This window comes from Ambystoma mexicanum, chromosome 8 (genome assembly GCF_040938575.1).
Source record: "Ambystoma mexicanum isolate Mex_15411 chromosome 8, UKY_AmexF1_1, whole genome shotgun sequence".
Classification (NCBI taxonomy): Eukaryota; Metazoa; Chordata; class Amphibia; order Caudata; family Ambystomatidae; genus Ambystoma; species Ambystoma mexicanum.
In genome coordinates this window covers 728,379,042-728,397,353 of record NC_090929.1, presented here as the reverse complement: position 1 = coordinate 728,397,353, position 18,312 = coordinate 728,379,042, and the positions used below count along the sequence as shown (strand labels likewise).

The 18,312-nt window shown below is 44.6% G+C and overlaps 1 protein-coding gene across 1 annotated transcript in view; it reads left to right on the top strand.

Annotated features, from left to right (window-relative positions):
- The first annotated feature begins 8,209 nt into the window (after positions 1 to 8,209).
- MSMB (microseminoprotein beta) overlaps positions 8,210 to 18,312 on the top strand; it is a 54,819-nt gene continuing 44,716 nt past the window's right edge. Inside the window, exon 1 of the mRNA XM_069612181.1 lies at positions 8,210 to 8,317. Coding sequence (XP_069468282.1) covers positions 8,315 to 8,317 — 3 coding nt within the window. The 5' untranslated portion in view covers positions 8,210 to 8,314. The remainder of the gene's footprint in view (positions 8,318 to 18,312) is intronic.

Below are 18,312 nucleotides of genomic sequence, written 5' to 3'. Positions count from 1 at the left end.
ATCAGCAATTATTTTTTGTATATTGCTAGTATGCTCATCGACAGCAAATGGGTCGTTGGTAATGTCCTCGTTTGCTTTTTTTAGAGAACACACCTCCTTAGTGTCCATTAACCCCAACTTAGTTGCTGGGAATATTTTTTGTTCAAGAACATCCTTCATTTCCGTAGAATGGGGTGACATCGAGAGAAAAGATGTTTTCCCATTCAACGACGTCGAGGGACTATTCCTTTTTTTTTTTTTATTTACATTTTTAGGGGATTCTATGGTGGGAAGCGTTTTAGAAGGACACTCCTTCCGCTTTTTCCCATTTCTAAGTGTAGAATCCATTAATCGTAAATTCTGAGGATTACAACAAGGTAGAAATGGATTTTAATCTCCACAGAGATCTATATACAGTTTCCCCTTGCGTATGTTCCAATAGGGTCAGTAAAGAAAAAAAACTGAAAAACTCTCAGGAACAAATAAAATTCTAAAGGTGTAACAATGAAATGCCCCTTATGCCAAAAAGCACATCACTCAATCAGATTATAGCGACACCCCGCACCTGCACGCTCACCGTGAACGGCAAACAGTACTTCTGTGTACTTCGCGGTGCGCGCGCGGGTGCGCTGGGATCACAGGTCTTAAAGGCGAGCAATCCACGTCAGATGCCAGGGGGGTGGAGCAAGGTGCGGAAGGCACGCCCTAGGAGAGAAAGGAAAGTGATAGCAGTAAGCAGAGGGCGTGGACATTTTATAATTTATGCTAAGTAGTTTCCCTAGAAAAGAAATCAGTTTAAGGGGCGTGATTAAGGGGCAACGTGAGCGTAACTCGAAATCTTTAGAGCAGAGTTATGCGTGACAAAACACTTGGATATATACGTCTGCAGAGTAAGCACGTCTGCAGGGTAAGCGCAACGTGCTTAATTGAAGGAACGTAAGGCAGACAAAGCTAGAAATGAAAGATGAATCATTCTTTGCCAGTAGTCCACACGAGGAACACTCGTGCAAAAAGTCACCTCAATTCCAGATTTCCGAGTCAGACAGGCTGGTGCAACTCGAAAAGACGTTCTCCAAGCTTTCTGAAAGCGATGTCCATAGGGCTTTTCCCAAAGTCAGAGCAAAGCACGAACGTGCAGTTGACGCGACGACTCAGCAGCACTCCAGCAGCGCCCCTACACAGCAAACAATACTTTTGTGTACTTCGCGGAGTCTGAATAGATTTGTCCTTTCTTCGAAGAAGGATGAGCCTTGTGTTGGTACAAAGGAGAGTCCCAAGTTCAAGATAACCTTTTGGTTTTAGTTAGGTTTCTTTTAGAGATGTTGATGACTAGTTCCTCGTCTATCTGTTTTGGTACCTTAACTTTCTTTGGTCCTCTCCTTGTTTTACTCTTTCTAAAAAAGGTTGTTGTCCTGCTGGAATTTGAGAGGTTGGTGTTATGTCAACTGTCTCTGTCGGTGGAATCAGTTGGTTCGGTCTGGTAGGTACTACTGGGTCCTGGTGTCAACACCACTAGTATGTGATGTATCTTCCCCGCTCGCTGGTGCTTCACTGCTTGGGTCACTTCCACTAAAGTTGGGTGTCTTGTTCTGTGGTCACAGAAGACATCACAGTGTACATCATGGAAAACGACCCCTCGCTGTAAAATATTTGTTGGCCTATTTCTGTTCATATGAGAAACATATTGTAAAGATGTATGTGAAGTGTACGTAAACAAAAGTGTAATATGTCTGTTGACCCGTTATGGGGTAACGTGCCCACTGGGCCAGGCCAAAGGCTATGCCTTATGGGTAATTTGGGTAGCCTGGAGGACCCTAAAGCATCACCGGAGGCCATGCAGCGGTCAGTATGCCCATTGGTCATGTCCATAGGCTATGGTTACTTGTCCCTGAACCCTATATGGAAGTAAACTGGGCACTGAGCCTAATAGCATGCCGAGACGGGTATCTACTTTAGATGGCCGGCCAGTGTGGCAAGTGTGGCCATGGCTACAGACCATGGCCAGTGGCCCACGGATCTGTTCTGGGGATTGAGTGCCTGGCAAACTGTCTACTTTGGGTGGCTTGGCAGGTCCTGGTGCATAGCCAAAAGCCAATCCCTATGTCAGACTTGCCTGGGCACTGTCACTATGTTTCGTTCATCCGTTCCAGAAAAAACACAAATGAAGGGTCTACTCAGTTGAGGGTGACCTTTCTTATTAAACAATACCTCCCCAAAGTAACTTTACAGGGGAGACTTTGATTCAAACGAAAGAACAAAAAAAGGACAATCAGGATTCGCCAGACTAGAAGGAAGAAAGAACAGGACTTTAGATAACAGTGGTTGAATAATTATATCATAAGGAATACGGGAGTAAAATAACCCACCTCAATATCCTGAACGCAATCAGGCATCAGATGTGTCAAGTTTGATGATCCAAAAAAAGCTTGATGTTATATTCAGATTTCTAATGAACAAAGAAATACTATTAGTATTGGTTATTTGGTTACCTAAGGGTCTGTACTACCATTGTATCATATAAACATACAGATCCACACCTGGAGTAGGAGGATTAACCATGGATTCAAAAGGAAGAAGTGATTTACAGTTACCCCAGGATTATGGAAGAGAAGTCCAAGGAGTGGGTAAAACGGAAGGAAAAGGAGTTGGTTAGTATGGTTAATGGGACCTGACCCCGGACGGCACTAGGACGCTCTAGCGAAAAATCGCCACAAAGGAACCAGTTCGAACAGCTGAAATTCAGCAAAGCAGCTACAAGTTCATTCTGCTCCAAGAAAACAATCCACGAATTATCCAAGGAAAATAAGGAAGGGTATCAAGTATCCCATTAGCAGGCAAGGGAATCCATACACAAGTCCTTGTATATACAATCCATGGGTTTGTAGTCAAAAAATTAAACGTGTAGAAGTACAAATGGGATAATTCATGAGACGGTCAGTTATACATGCAAGGTCAGTAAATGTAGAAGTCAAGAACCAGAAAAACAAAGCACTAAGGAGAACAAACTTACTACAATCAGAAGCACAGTTGCAGTGGCGGTAGATGGTTTTTACTTCTTACCGGAGCATCATTATTGGGGGCAGTGGCATGCTGATGTCGCTAATGCTCCCATAGCAACAGGGATGCATTGCATAATGACTGAGGCAGCAATCTGCGTGACGTATACACACAGCGTATGGCAACAGCTAGTGGGGTTATGGGCAATGATTCGGGGACGTCACTGTATATGTGGATGAAATGTGCCATGAACACCATTCATCACACCCTAGGTAATCTGTCAACCAGTTATGGCTGTTAAAAGCGTATTAGAGTTTCCAGTGATGTCCTCCATGATTCAACATGTGATGCCATGAGCTGTGTCGTTTGTAACGTCATTGGTGTGCATATGGGCTGAAGAATGAGTATGGCTCAGAGTTAAAGTGGTGTATCTCCAACACTTTCACAATTTCAAGTTTTTTTGCATTAATCCATCATTTTAACATCACTTCTACTAAATGCAGTCCACTGAACCACTGCATTTCAAAGGTTTTGTTGCATTTAACTATTTCAACTTAACTCTCTCTTAACTTAAGTTTTTTCTCTAAATATATATATTCGTTTATAGGAATGTGAGCAAGCCACAGGTTGTTGCGAAACACGTCATTTTTTATGTGGCTTCCATGTCCCTGCTGAGGGATCCTTGAATAAAGTAATCAGCTGTGCCACGAGATCTGTCTCTTTGCTGATTCGTGCCATATGTTGGTGGTGGAGTGCACTGGGATCGTACTTTGTACGGCTGTTCTCTCTCTCTCTCTCTCTCTCTCTCTCTCTCTATATATATATATACATACATATAATAAAGATATATGTATATAGTTATATGTATAATATGTATGTACTGTTTTATCAGGCTGTATCCCTATTCATCTCTTTCCCCCCACCACCAAAGAGATAAGATAATCCCCACTATCTGATATCAACCAGAACACCAACATGTCATCTGAACAGGTAGACCCTTACCCTCCTTAACTATTAAGGATAATTTCACCACCCTGGCCCCTGCTGTGATGGCCTTGGTCAACAGCTCTCGTGATTCAGAGACTTTGCCACACGTTCTAAAGGCAACATGCCTTTCGCTCGCTCTCCAAGAAAATATATGATGATCCTAATATCCCTCAAACTATCATCATATTTATAACACTCCTTTCAATGGAAAGATCATTAAACAAGTTACCACACAGCACCTTTTGTAGTATGGTGAGGTAGTCAATAGTCTCTCATGGAGAACCTTGGGTCAGATCGCGTCCATTCATTTCTGTTCCCACCTCATTGCTCTGTGGAGTCCTGCACTCCACCATCTCATCATTGTACTTCAAGACCTGCCTGTTGCCTCACTCCAGTGCCATATTCCCTCACTCCAAACCAAATCTGTTTGTGCATGAAACTTTGTCATGACAACTGCAGCAATTTACCAACTACCAATCGACTAATGAAATATATGTTATCAAGTGTCCTTGCAACATCCTCTATGTTGGTATGACAACTAGAAAGGCGGTCATCAGAATTAAGGAACATCGGTCGTGGATCCACACCAGGACCTTGGCAGCACCACTGGTGCAACACTATATCAAAGCCAACCACACAGAAAATGACATTCAGTGGGTGATAATCAATCAATTGAGACAGGATGCGGGCAATTTCTCGATTTTGAACAGGCTTCTGAATGGACTGAATGAGGAACTGCAGTGGCCGGTGCAGTTGGTCTGAGGAACCCAGGCGGAGTCACAGATGGGCAAATTTCACCTCAGTGATTACCACTGGAGTGGGTGTATGAGTAAATCACCAGATGGTCACCCTCGGTTTCCTTACGCTAAGACATTGCGCACGGTCCAGCGTGTTGGAGGTAGAGCTTACGTTTCCGATCACAGGAGCCAGACGAGACGCAGAACTGAACAGACAGGTCCTGGCCCACATTACAGGCTCTGCAGAATCATGTGGAGGAGACAGAAAGAGTGAGTATGCTCCCCTCATGAACCCTGGACCATTGAATTGTGGTGACCATTGAGGCAATGGAACCACAGTCGGGCAGCGCTCTGGCTATAATATAAATTGCAAAAGTATCTGTTAGTATCTGCCAGGACTTGGTTCCCTAAGGCATTTTCGGTCTGTTGCAGGTTTTTTTCTGTGTATACTAACAATGGTGGCATAAGGATATGCACGGTACCAAGACTGTGATCAATCGGCAATTGCCAGATAACCTAGCCATAGACATAACTTGGAACTTATCAAGGTAGAAGATACTCTACCTTACTTAAGTTGTCTGTATTCATTACTTTTAAATGCATTTGAAGTGACATTCACGATCCGCTACATGGCCGTGTCAATTCAATGGCCCAATAGCAGCAGAGATGGGCAATATGCTGACAAGTGAGAATTGAATGCATGCGGTTGTGCCTCCCCACCGAACTGATAGATGAATGCTAACGCTTAAAAATCTCTTTTGACACACGAAATTAGAGTGGTATCATACTTTTTCACTTCTTTCCTTTTTTCCAAAGATTGTGATGTACTCTTATAATTGGAAATTATAGTGTCCTGAAGGTGGTTGGTCTATGTAAGCAAGGCAGACCGCTTAGCCGAAACTCGAGTCAACGATATTGAAACATATTGGGCGCAATTGTGTAATTGTATTAAGTTGGAAATGCCGAATTGTGCATCCAAAGCCAAATGGGGTGTAGGCCAGTAAGGAAGGAATAGCGCATTGTTTTGGTTTTTTTCAATATATGTCTGCACCCAAGGTCTATTTATTGACCCCCACAGTGATGTTCTAATTCTGAATGTTTTGAATGCAGTATTACATGAATGATTAGTAAGGTGTGAATGTGCGTAGTGTGGTTTACAGGGTTTTGTATCAGCATTTAAGCAATGTGTTGTGAAAACTAGGACATTTTGTATGAGCGTGTGAGAAAAGGTTTCAAATACATTTCATATAAAATACATTTGAAATCAGGTATCTGTTATAAAAGTTTTTTGCATATGGAAATAGGTCTTTTTTAAAAAAAAAAAAACAAAGCTAAGAGGGTTTGTTTTTGTGTGAATATTCCCTCACTCCACCATCTTTCAGTCCAACGCGGACAATGCTGACAGTTGATTCTCGCTCCATGGACCCCCAGAATACTAAGATTGGGTCCCTGATTGCCGGCTACAGATCCTGGACTTGAGGATTGATGAGCACTTCTGCCTTAATGCCACAAAGTTAGAGATCATTTAATTTGGCAACACAATTTCTCTTGCCTATCCTTTGCTTGTCCTACTTCCCTTAGAGCGTCCCTGACCCCCTCTTGGCCTCAGGAAAATAACACGTGGTGTGGTGTTTGACAATCTCCTCTCTATTGTGCCTCACATTCATCATCTCAGAAAGAAGTCAGATGTTCAACCCCAGGCCCTTAGGCCTATCCTTCCTCTACTCAACACTTCTTCTCAGAGTCCTCAAATGTCATCTATAATGGTTCTGTCATGCCTTTGCTATTGCAAAAGCCTCTTGCTTGGTCTCCCAGAAGGTCTGATCCATCATCAGCTGCAGATCATCTAAAATAATGACGCCAGGCCAACCCTGGGCCTTCAAACCTGTGTACATATTACACCCTTGAATTGGTTTACGGGTGTCAACGCGTCTCTTTTAAGGTTCTGGGCATCCTACGCAGAGCCCATTGGAACACTGAAACAAAGGTCCTCTTTATGTCAGGCACAGGGTTAAGGGATACTTACCATTTCGGCCCTTGAGATCAGCCAGCTTTTTGTTGGCTGCCACTGCTGCGTGCCGGAAAAATTAAACTGGGCGTGGCGGCCGGTGGGGGGGGGGGTACACATCTTTAAGATCATTCATCTTCTTGAAGCTCCTTCATCTGGTTCAATCTCTCTACCACCATAACATGTGGCGGAAATCACCTTGGTTTCCATGGGTGTTTATTGATGTTTATTACCCATTCTGCATATGAGTCTGCCTGGAACACAATGATATTTTACCAATGTCTTTTCTGCATGGTCTTGATTTTCCGGCATGACCAAGGTGCTCCTCCGCCATATGAATTTAAATGCCCCCACATGGCTGCTTTCTCTTTTTGAGAACGTTTTACCAAAGAGAACAGTTTTGCATTGTGTATAAGTGTTCGGCATTTGCCAGGCACTGGTTCAGACCACTTTCTCACCTGCTGCCATCAATGGCCAGTTAATACCACTACTCCAGTGCCTGGCTAGTGCTTTTCCCATGCCTGCACACAAGCCCAAACTGTCGGCATTGCCAATGCTTGTTTTTTTAGCAGCCGCATCTGGATCCCAGGACTGATAGTCCGGGTTCATTATTGGTGACCTTCCTTTGGGTTTTTCAGATGAAAAACCGATTTGATTTCTCTGTGTAGCAATTGGAAACGATCCCACAGAGGCATATGGTGTGTATTTGTATTAATTAATTTGTGTATTTTATTTGAGAGGAATGAAGACAATTCTTTCAGAAACACTGTACATATAAGCAAAACAATGAGAAGGGGAGCAATCCCTAAATCGGGCAGTTAACTCTGGTTATTTATTTATTCGGGTTTTATAATGCTCCAAGTGTAAGCACAGGTGCTTTGCTGCAGCGCTAAGACAAAGGGACGCGCCGTCACTGACAAGCTTTAGGTACATTCATATGAGTTCATTGCAGGGGGAACAGGTCACAGGAGATGGCCAAAGTCATTCGGTTTTAGATGAAGCAGGGGCAAGAGATGGCATTTTGAGTGTGATTACCTCTCCTTAAAATAGGATGCCTTTTTTCTCTACTTCCTGAGAAGCTAATCATGCACTGGTGACATGGTTTGTAGCCAAATAAATCATTGCATTGTAGTGCACCATGTTGAGTGAGTACTTGAGTCACTATGGTGTGGGTGTTCTCTCCCCCTGTGCCTGAAAAGGTCACCACAGATAGATGCTAGAGTTTTTCTGAATGCACTGCTTCCTTCTCAATTTCCCCAGAAAGCCACAAAACGAGGTGTGTCAGAAAGCCATGTTTATTGGAGCGATAACTGTCACAGTGTGTCACCTTGCTAGCAAACATATGATCTTTGAGTAAAACAGGAAAGCAAACAGTGGCCCCACCAGCAATGATGGATTGTAAAAATACCAACTCGTTGACACCCGACTATACAAACATATTCTTTTAGGGTTCTCTGGAAATCTATGAAAAATACACATCGCGGCAAGCTTGAAGTATTTGGTGGAGCACTTTTTTGCACGATGGTCTCCAGCGTGTATATAAACGAAGCCGCCAAGATATACCTTCCATCGCCGAGAAGCGCTTGGAAGAAAAGGCCACGCAATCATGGTGAGTGCCCCTGCATTCCTGTAATACTGTGCAGCCCGCTTCCTCTGCGCTCTGAAAGCACCACGTGCAGCCCGGTGGATCCTTCACTGTGTTCGCATAGGCTGCATAACACTACTACTCAAACCTGAAAAAGGGTGTTAGACTGTTTCATTCACCTCTTTTTAAACGTTTGCATTTTACGCCCACTTTTTAGTTTGCCTTATTAGGTGTCGCTTTGGACACCTAGAAGCCTAAACTATTGCATTAGAGTACAGCTGGAGAGAAATTGAATATGAGGAGGAACACAAAGCTTATATGTGTTGTTTGGGTATTTGCCCACCCATTGACTGCCCATTGCATGCTAATCCCTATGGCCATTCCAACCCAGTTCCTGCCCCTCCCAAAAAAAAACTCCTCGTGGGAATTCTTTGAGCTCGCTTTAATCAAGCCTGACCATAAAAATGTGCACTCGAAATGCCAGCCAGTGTTTATTCAAAGCAGCCTTAGGAGAGGTAATGACTTAATTAGGCAATGTGGGCCCCGGGGCATTACCTGACTCGGTAATACCCCGGCCCACAAGATCTGTGAGAACAGGGTACTAAAAGCATTTTTTTCTGTCCCAAAACGAACAGAATAAAAAAATAACAATAATTACTGAGAAAATGGCCTCCGGGGAAGGGAAAACGGAGTCCGTTTTCCCTTTTACACTTCTGTTGCGCGTTCGATCCCGAAAAAATTAAGACAAGAAGGTAAGTGGGGTTGCCAGGCACGGCTATTAGATGCCCAGGTACTTGCACCATTTTGCACCTGATACCATCAATGGCCTGTTAATACCAATACTGCTGTGCCTGCCAAGTGCCTTTCCCATGCCAACACAAAAGCCCAGACTGTTGGCATGGCCAATGCTTGTTTCCATAATGTAGGGGCATATTGAATAGACAAGATGTTTTACAGCACAGATCAGGGCTTCATATGGCAGAACAGCCAAGAGTGCACTGAGTGAAGCACAATACTACAACTTTATTTTGTGCAGCCCTCTGATGTGCCAAGGCTAGTTGGTCAATCAAATGTATAATTTGCTTTATATCTAGGAGTGTCCGTCGATTCGCCCGCTCTGTACTTGGCCATTATAATTGAGGTCAGATGTGCATGTGATCTGGTATGTGTCCCACAGATGGCAGTGGGCCGATTGGCAGCCAGCACTAAAGCCCTTCTAGAACATCACGCCCTAGGGCAAGGCGAATCGTATAAAGGCTTCAGGGCAATATCATAATTATTTTTATCTAAACTATAAAAATCCTCTCCACCCGCCAAGTCAACCTTGTACCCTTTTAAAATGATGAGTTCTTTTCCTTTAAAAAAAATCTCGGGAATAGATGGAGAGAAGGAATGAATAGAGGGTCAGAATTACAGCAAAGCAACAGCGGAATGGTAAGGGTGAAATGGAGGGAGCACAAAATGGCGACAGAAATATAGAAAATAGGAGCTCAGGTTAACACAGGGAGAGAGAAACAGAGCTCTGAAAGAGAGGGAGGAAGCCGGGAACAGAGAGGGAGGGAAAGGAGTGAGAGCCCAGGAATAGCGGTAGGGAAAGGAGTAGAAACGGCAGTAGTAAAAATACCTGTTCATTTACACACAGTGTTGGATAGAAAGATGGAAAAATACAAAGTCCGAAAACCGAAGGAGGGACGATAAGGCGGCAACTCAGGAATGAAAAAGGAAGGAGCTCCAGAATTAATTATATCCCAGAAGTCCTTAAAAAGTACCCAGGGGTGAAACTCAGCTATACATTTTTCTTTCAGCATTCCCTTTGGGTTTTGGTAAATTGCTATGGGAAGGAGGCTTCCCTTGTCATGTGCATTTTATTTATTACATGTGTGGTCAACAGACTCTATTTTAGGAAGTAGCTTTTCGAAGTAGTTGTTTGCTGTGAGGCCGCTCTGCTGGGATTCCCTGGTGCTAACGTGGAGCGTGCAGGAACGCTATTATGACTTGAGATCCCGCCCCTTTCTGAACAGGACGCGACTTAATGCAGGGTGCGCGCGCTTTTTGGAAGTAGCTTTTTGAAGTAGCTGTTTGCTGTCCGCCCCTTCGCGTGCAGTGTGCCACGAGTGCGGTCTTAGTGCTGGCAACGTATAAACGTACATCAAGGCGGCCTGAAATAGCTATTGATGATCGCCTGCTGATGTATATCCACTCTGAGTAAGCTATACGGTTATAATAATATAACAGTCTTCCTGTAATAGTCTATGGAATTACGATCTTTTGCTAAACCACTGGGGAGAGCAAGTGGAATTAACATGAAACTTAAAGCTGACGCACATGTAGCTGATATAACGAAAAGGCCAATTAGAACGTGCAAACGTAATGTCATCTGTTTGTTACCGGAAGGAAAGTTAGCTAAAATAACTACATTCTTTAATAAAATTGAGAGCACATCTCGAGTAACTCCTTTACAGATGACTGTTCCTGAAAAAGAAAATATTAGAAACGAGTTGGTTGATGATTTAATGCTTAGACCTCCTTGCATTGACAATAAGCTGCTTTCTTTGATATTAAAAGAGCCAAGTGGAATCTGTACTGGGAAAGAGGATAAGGCAACAACTAAGAGAAGCCCCATAGAACTAAGGGAGATTGCAATTTGGGAGAGATATAATCCTGCTAATTTAAAGCCCTATTATGATCCTATGTGTAATAATATATCCTGTGATATGTTGAAAATACCTGCCAAATACCAAGAGACTTGCAACCTGAATGCGTTAGAGACTAACAAAGTGGGTGTTTTATTGTCCAGTCCGGCAAACGACTTATGTGACAAAGAGTACTCCATCTTTTCTGACAAATTGGGCTGTGATAAATCCGTACACAGCAAAAAAAGTGGATAGATTTGCTGTGGACCCAGTAACGGGATTAATAATAATATGTACAGATGAACCCACTTTGATTGAAGACTTGTTAGATTGTTCTCAAACCATGTTGATACCAATCAATAGCACCCTTACTAATAGTACTCCTGCCTCGAATAATGTAAGCTTTTTGGCTATGAATACTGAGGAATTATTCGAAGCGCTAGAGAAGGTACTTACTGATCTGTTAGATAAATGCGAAAATAATGAACGGAAGCTAGATGTCCCCTTAGTCCTCCTTCATAAAAGCATTAATAGAGGACGAAGGACACTCAGAGAGGTAGGTGTCAACACTGATGTGGTGCTGCCTATGAGTTGCCCCTCGCCAATGGCGATGACCTAGCTCAACTGGACATGGATAGGCTACTTAGCAATTCTATAGTCGGCTATACAATCTCTGAGACGATGAATCAAAATGACATTAGATGCAAAAACTCGAGAAAGAAAAAGATTAGGAAACAGAGTAAGAAAAAAGTGTCCCGAGCTGTTATGTACAGTGGCAATATTGATCGAAAAGGTAAGAATGGCTGTATTGTTGAAGTAGCGGCCAATCTTAGTATTGCTGATGACCTTATGCCAACTTTATTGTCGGCCATACTCTCAATACTCTCAATACCTAGCCAGCCTAAACCCACCCATTTAACTACAGAACCCAACTTTGTGGGTGTACATAAGGTGGCAATCCATGCCCCAGCTGAGAAATTGAACATAAACAATAAGGTAAGGAAAACAGCGAATACTAGACTCAAAGTTTCAACTGTCCATTCTTTATATATATATATGTATATATATATATACTCACATTTATTCATTTTCCAAAAAAAAAGCATACAACGGCAAAACTATAGTGCAGACATTATATGCCCATTACAATGGAGTAAACTGTCCCAAAATCTCTCCCTCCTTCACGCAGGGGTTCCAACTGTTTCCAATTAAACCATATGACGGAAATATCCTTCAGATCAAGTCCAGGAGTTGAAGGCTCTGTGTGCACCATTGTTGCATGTAATTATCGTCATGGAAAGACATCATTTTAGCCCATCCCAGCCTAAATGGCGCTAGCTCGTTCAGGATTGCATAAAACATCGACTAATGCAACAAAGTCCCAAATTTTATGCACCCAATCATGCTAGGCAGGGACAGTGATCCCCATTACTTTCCTATCCGCCCTTGAGAGCCTATCCTGGCCGGGAGATCACATACCTAGCAAGTGGAAATTGCCAGCGTCGGAGATTGGGAACCCAAGCACCTTAAGCAATGCCACTCTCTCCTCCAGCCGGAACCCCCCTATATTTTTGCAGGACCACCATATATGCAGCCGGTACGACATCCTTTCATCGCCTGCATTTTCATCCCCTGGCATTTTAACCTGCTTATTACAACGAATATGATCATCTATTTTTTTAGGGGGGGGTGGGAAAGGGAAGATAAGGGTTTGGGCGGGTAGGCAATAGCCAAAAATAAGTGTGGGAAGGCGGCTGGGGAGCGATGAGCATTTTCGATGGAATGTACACGTTAAAATGCCTGGGGATGAAATTGCAGGCGATGAAATGACATGGAACAATGCAGCCAATCCCCCTCTCCTTGAATTCTTCTGGCACCTGGCCAGTATACTACCGTTCATAGCATGGAGCTTTGCGGGTGTTTAAAGGCACCTCACCATCATTTTATACAAGATTTCTCTAATTTGCACTGCCCTCACTGTTTTGGGGATATCTTCCCACAGCCTCTCCTAATATTCCCTGCTCAGCCCTTTTTGAGGCATGGATCCCCATTTAGCCACGTACTGGGGAAGATGGATTGATGCACAATTAGGGTGCATTAAGCCGATATGAGGTTTTCGGTGCCCAAATGAGTCACCAGGTTTGACTCCAATGGGATTGAGTTGTCTAGCGGTAGCCCCCCTGATATTTGGGTTAGGGACACAGTGCCTTAATTGATTATATTTATGTCAGTCTTGTTCCCACGAATGGAAGTCCTCCTTACATTCAACAAACAAGCGCATTGATAGCCCCTGAAAAGGTCCCAGATCCCCCTACACCCTGCCTCCTCCCATATGTCGAATACCCACGCCTCTCCACCTGGTTTAAATTGTGGATTTCTAAACAGGGTGGTGAATGGTGAAGGAAAGATAGATAGCTGGCGCCTCCCGACCAGCTCACCCCAGGTTCTTCAAACTAACCCTATGATTTGGCTTTCATACATATTCTTCGGTGTGTCCTCCTTCAGGAGCCATAGAACCTCATCTAGAGGAGTTCCCACTAATGCTCTGTCGATAATTGTCCTCAATTTGTTCGAGGTTTCAGAGAACCATTCCCTAATGACTCTGATTTGGGGACCTTATAGTAACCTTTAAAATTGGAAAATGCTGAACCCCCCCTTGCTCTTGGGCAACATTCGAACTGTTCTAGATACCCTAGATCTCTTCCCCTTCGTGATGAAATCTGCTGTTAACGTTAAAAGATCCTTGAAAAATTATGGGGGAAGTGAAACTGGCAAGGCTTGAACATGATAGAGTACATTGCAGAGGATCAAGATTTTGATTGTCGCTATATGACCCATCCAGGAGAGGTTCAACGAACACCATCGGGGCAGATCCTTTTTGATTTCTTTAAGCAATGGGGGAAAGTTAGTTGCATACAGGTAGTCCAGGGTTCTCGTCAAGGTGACACCCAAATATCTGATCCCTTCTTTGGGCCATTTGGTGGGCAAACATTCCTTGGCCACCTTAAGAGTGGCACCTGTTAAATTCAGATTTATGATGTATCTTAAGACGGCATGTTGTAAAACCTTTCCAGCACTTCAAGCACTGCCTACAGCGACGACTGAGGATCTGTGAGGGTCATCAACATGTCATCTGCAAAGGCCATGATCTTATGCTCCTTCCCCCAAAGTGCACCTCTCGTATTGTGCTTGTATCCCTCATACATACTAGCAGCGGCTCCAAGAAAAACGCATACAAGAAGGTAGACAAGGGACAGCCCTGCTTTGTACCTCAGTGTAGAGCTATTCTCTATGAAAGGGAAACATTTATTGTCAAGTGTACTGAAGGTTATACATAATTGGCCCATATGTTCATAAAGTTAGTGCCAAAACCAATCCTTTCCATGGTGGTAAAAAGGAATGACCATTCAACCCGGTTGAATGCCTTTTCGGCATAGAGTGACTATAAGATTGCCTTGACTCCTGTTCTTTTTGCTGTTTTGATTAAGTGGGCAACCCTAAGGGTATTTTCAAATGTTTGTCTGCCACTCACAAACCCTGATTTATCTTCTCCAATTAGTTTGGGGAGTAAGCCTTCCATCTTATTTGCTTATATGTTCATATACATTTTAACAGCAGTGTTTATTAATGTGAAGGGGCAATTTAACCCACATTTCACATGGTCATTTTGTGGTTTAGGAATTAATATCGTCTCGGCTTCATCCATTCATTGGAGCAATTCACCCCTTGTCCTGAAAAGTGTTAAAGAGTCTCATCATTGTGGGAGCTAGAGCATGTATAAAGGTCTTACCAAATTGGCCCAGGAAGAAATCCGGACCCAGACCCTTATTCAGGGGCAGTTTGTCTATCACCTTCCTTACCTCCTCTAGTGTGAGATCTACATTCAATTGCAGCCTATCGACCTGGGTAAGTTTCTGTAATTTAGTTGAGTTCAAGTATGTTTGTTGGGTGTCTGGCATTGCTGATTCTGTGCGTATAGCTTCCCTTAAAAGGGAACACAATCTTTTTGGATGTCTATAATTCTAGTGACTGACTCACACTCCTGCCTTGCCGTCCTCCTCCACCATTACCCAAGCGGCCTGCTTTCCCCTCAGAGCTCCAGCTTTCATTTTCGCCAGTTTATTTCCCTGTACGTAGTATCGCTGCCTTGTTGCTAAGATTCCTTTTTCTGCCTTTTTAGTTCGGAGGAGCTCTCTCTGACCCGCCGTTCGCCCATGTAGTCCGTGAGAGTTTCCCTAGTAGGGTGTTCCACTATTGCCTTTTACAGTGTCAACCACTAGATTCAAACTTCACCCCTTGCGCCCCCTATAGTCCTCTTCCAAATCCAAGAAGAACTTCCACTAACTCCAACTCAACTCCGAGAGGAACAATCTCTTGAGAAGCTTCCTGCACCCTCCCCTTACTACTTAGCCCTCAGCCCTTCCGTGCTGTCAAAGTAGACCATCCCCTTCATCCCCCCTGTTCACAAACTTTCAGGATCTCCTCCCCACCAGTACCACCCTGGTTAGTGCTTGCTCTAGGACCTCTGGGTACGGCAACTATTCCCATGGATGGAGTCTCTTCTTCTTCAGTGTGCCAGCACCTGTGTTCAGGTCCAAGTCGTCTTAATCTAGGTGCAGCAGTGGCTAGGCTTCCCTCAGCGATGTAATGCAACGTTGTGCTCCATACAGCTGAAACAGGTGCCCAAACGGGAAAGTCCAAAGTTATCTCACCCCTCTTATGGCAAGTTCTCTCATCACCTGGCTCATTTCCTTGTGTCTTTGAAGAGTGGACAGCACCAGATCCTGGTACAGCTGAACCTCCACCCCTTGCACCTGTGAGCGTCCTCACTTGCGAGCAGCAGTGAGAATTGCTTCTTTTTGTTGGTAGTTGGTCAGCACAGTGACCACATCCCGGGGCTTTCACCCTCCCCTCTTAGGGCCTATGTGATGCACCCTCCCAAGACTTATAGTCTCTGCTGGGGTTCTGTCCAACAGTCCACTGAACATTACTTGAACACACCTCCTCAGGTCCCCATTTCCCACATTCTCGGGTACGTTCCTTACTCAAATGTTGGATCAGCTGGAGCAGTTCTCCAGATCCTCACACTGCATCTCTAAATTGGTGACCATTCTACGGAGGTTCTCCACTACTTCCCCATTAGCGTGGGCGTCATCCACCAAATCCTGTATAGCTCTTTCATTTCTTTGTTTGTTTGTGTGTTTTATTTATTTCTATAGCGCACCTTAACCCAGAGGTATCTGGCGCATTTGATTTACATCAGTTTGTTACCCAGTCTGGGTCAAATCCACCTTGTCCTCCTTAATGGATTGCTGAATCTCTTCCTTGAGAGACCCAAACTGCTCTTAAAATGTTGCCATGAATTTATCATAAAACAAGTCCAGGCACTGCGTAAGGTCCTCTTTACTCATCAGGGGGGTGCAGTGTTGGCCCCCTCTATCGCTACTCCCACTACACCCTTTGAAGGTGGACCCCTGACTCCAACAGCTCTGCAAGCTCCCCTTATTACCATGGGGGAGCTGGCCTGGGTCGGCCGCGTTCTCTTTGGGCTTAGGCTTAGGCAGGCGGGCTCGCAGGGTCACACTGCAGGTGGATCTTATAGAGATGCTTCTCTTGCATTTCCAAGACTCACCCTGATGCAGGTCTTTGAGGCCGTTCTGTGTCTTTCGTCCACACGCTGTTCCCTGCGGGTCCGCATCTCACAGAACTGCACCCAGTGACTTCCCATCTGCCCGGTGTTGCAGCGTGGGTCTTCCCAGAACTGAACCGGGCACGCAGACAGGCCTCTCCAATCAGAGCATGTAGGCCACTCTTAACTGTGCCAAAGACAAAGCACATTCTTCACTACCCCGGCCTCCATGTAAGACTCCCAACGATGATCGCAGTCTCTCACCCTTGGCGACAGACACACATACTTCGCTTCTTGAACCTTTCTCCCAGGGTCCCGAATCAGTCTCAGTTCCCCAGCTGAGCATTGCGCTGCCGCAGCTCCCCAGCTGCTCCCAGAGACACAGGGGCGTTCAGGCTCTGTGATAACCCTCCTTTGTAGTCTTAGCCGTTGCTTTCTTATTCAGCATGGCAGCCCACTCTCTTTAGCTTAAGGGACTCTTACAGCTATGCTTCTCTCCTACTCAGGCTTCAGGCCGGTGCAGTTGCGGGCAGCACACTCTCTGCCCCCTGCTGGGCCACCAGTGCAAACCACCTCCTCTCTGCCGCTCACCCGCGCAGTGCAGCTCCCTTCCACTCTCCTCACCAAAACCACACATGCAGCAATTCCTTCGGAGCAACCTTCAGTGGCCCCTGTTTTCTGCTCACCACGGTGGGTGCCAGTGAAGGAACGTGCTGCAGCAGCTGGGTGCACAAGCCTCCTACCCCTGAGGGTACAATCAGCTGGCGGGGGCTGAATTTGTGCTTGCAGGAAGGGCAAAAGTGCTTATTGTCTGTTCCTCCTTTCAGAGCGATCAAAATCACGTCCATGTCTCAGGGTGCGCAGCCATCTTGGAAAATCAACAGACTCTTTTTTGTTAGCTGTGATAGGCCTGAGAATATATGGTGTTTCTTATCAGTGGAGGATTACGTTCTGTATCATTAGGGAAAGATCCTTCTTATGCGCCCACCCTCACATGTTCTAGGCTCCCTGGACTGGAGAGTTTGCATGAAAAAGAAGCGAATGATTAAGATTTATTTTGCAGATAGCTGCTTTTCCCTAGATCTTTGGTAAGGGGCACAATCAAAACCAGCCCCTTTTTCCAACAGTCTTCTGGCGACAGACTTGCCAAGAGCCTAATATAACTGAGCAATCCTGTTACCTGTGTGGGTAGGCAGCTCCCTGCCCACTGATGCCTACACCCACAGCTGCTCACCACAGTGTGAACATACTTGGGTTAAAGCTGCAACCACCATCAGCTCATTGTGGGTGACGGATGCACTACCCAAGTCATCTGTGCCTTTTAAAGATACCAATCAATATAACACCTAATAACCAACTTGTGTCCTGAAATATCAGAAATATGTGCTACTTTAAACACGTCATCGGTGTTAGCATTTGGCTCTGATTCTACAAGTGGCAAGTGGAACACGTTGACCATCTATCCAGAGAAAAAAAGAGCAAATGTGCTTTCATCGTAGAGAAAATTGATGAATAAATTCAGGAAAAATCAATATTGAGCTAATGAACTTGCTTGTCAAACACGCTGGATATTCTTTTATAGGTTGAGACTCATGGCAGGCGCTCTTCTTCGGCAGTGGCCTTTTCCCTGGCCTTGACCCTCAGGTGGAGCCTCTGGCTGGTGATTGTCATGTTGTTGTCAATGCAAACTACTGTGGCAGTGATGCTGGTTATTGCATTAGCGGAGCTGCACCAATTCGCTGCAGGCTGACTCAAGC